The sequence below is a fragment of the Tupaia chinensis genome, unplaced genomic scaffold, assembly GCF_000334495.1.
Source record: "Tupaia chinensis unplaced genomic scaffold, TupChi_1.0 Scaffold148680_1, whole genome shotgun sequence".
NCBI lineage: Eukaryota > Metazoa > Chordata > Mammalia > Scandentia > Tupaiidae > Tupaia > Tupaia belangeri.
Genome location: NW_006208529.1, coordinates 396,165 through 397,471, shown reverse-complemented (window position 1 = coordinate 397,471; position 1,307 = coordinate 396,165). Strand labels below are relative to the sequence as shown.

Sequence of the window (1,307 nt, the reverse complement as noted above, 5' to 3'; positions counted from 1 at the left end):
AACTGTCCATAACAATCGCTAGGAGTGGATAAATGGCCTGGAATAAAGGACGCCGAGGAGGGACCTGCCTTCCTGAGAATGGCTGGCCGCATTTAGCAAATGGTTTCTGCAATTTCGGCTCCTTTCCGAGAGACTGTGCCTCTCTTTCAGGGAGGACCAGAAGGCTGGCCTGGGTGCTTTGCAGCTACAGTGAAATCCTTTTTGCATTCGGTTCTCTGTGCAATTGCTAATCCACAATCGTCTGACAGTCAGACAATAAAATTATTTTGTAGCAGATAGGTTGCATGTCAGTGGAGACCTTCCTAGAATAAATTCAGCTTCCTCTCCCTGAGGAGACTCCTGAACCATTAAAGAGCTTATGGAGACTTGCCAACACTGACCTCCTTTCACCTTAACCACTGAATCTCACCCTTCCTAATACCTCCCCTTCACTCTCACCCCTCATTACTAATTCTAGAGCTCACGTCTGATTGATATTTTTAAAGCTAACTCAAATCATGTTTCCTTCTGCTTGGAACCTGCAATAAAATTCCATTATACTTGAATTATAATTAAGACTCCTGCCAATAGACCTTGTCTCCTACCTCCACTCTGGACTCAGCCATACTGCTTCTCTCTGATGGTGGGACCTTTGAATTGTTAGAACTTACTATGCCTGGGAATGTTTTTTTTTGCTTTGCAAAGATCTGTTCTTTCTCGTGCAGGTCTCAACTCAAAATGCCACCTGCTTAGAGAAGTCTTCCCCCGGCCAGCCTACCTCAAGCAGCCCCTCCACCGTCTGCCCAGCACCTTCCATGTCGTCCTTGGCACCTCTCAGTACCCACAAGCAGCTTGTCTCATTCGTTTTCTTACTGAATTAGTACAGCTACTGCCCTCTGTATGCACCTGACCCTCTTGATCCCAGCACCTGGAACAGCACCTCGCATGTAGTGACACTCTACTAAACTCAGGGGACTTCAAAAGTTCGTGCAAAAATGAAACAAAAGTCCTGTGACCAGCAGGCAGATAGAAAGGAATGGGCGGCCCTGAGAACATCTGCCACCCCCCCCACACCCGTGGTTCACAGCCAGACCGTGAGCGCTCCTCCCTGTCACCCGGCTCCTGCCCCTGGAAAAGTGATCTTCCCTCCTGCCACTCCAAATACACACAGAAATTCACCACTCGGATGGCTTGCTGGGTCTACAACCCAATTCTCACTGCAGCAATAAACCAACTGAATAGTCTGCCCATCTTTGGTGCTCATACCTTCCAAGTCCACACGGACCATGCCTGATAATCAGACTCTTCATCTGAGAGAGAAATGCATG

General features: G+C 48.0%; 1 protein-coding gene across 1 annotated transcript in view; it reads right to left on the bottom strand.

The window, feature by feature from the left end:
* DCHS2 (dachsous cadherin-related 2) overlaps nt 1-796 on the bottom strand; it is a 298,657-nt gene extending 297,861 nt beyond the window's left edge. The window contains 1 exon segment of the mRNA XM_027769135.1: nt 758-796. Within this exon segment, the coding sequence (XP_027624936.1) occupies nt 758-796 (39 nt within the window).
* Between the last annotated feature and the right edge of the window lie 511 nt (nt 797-1,307).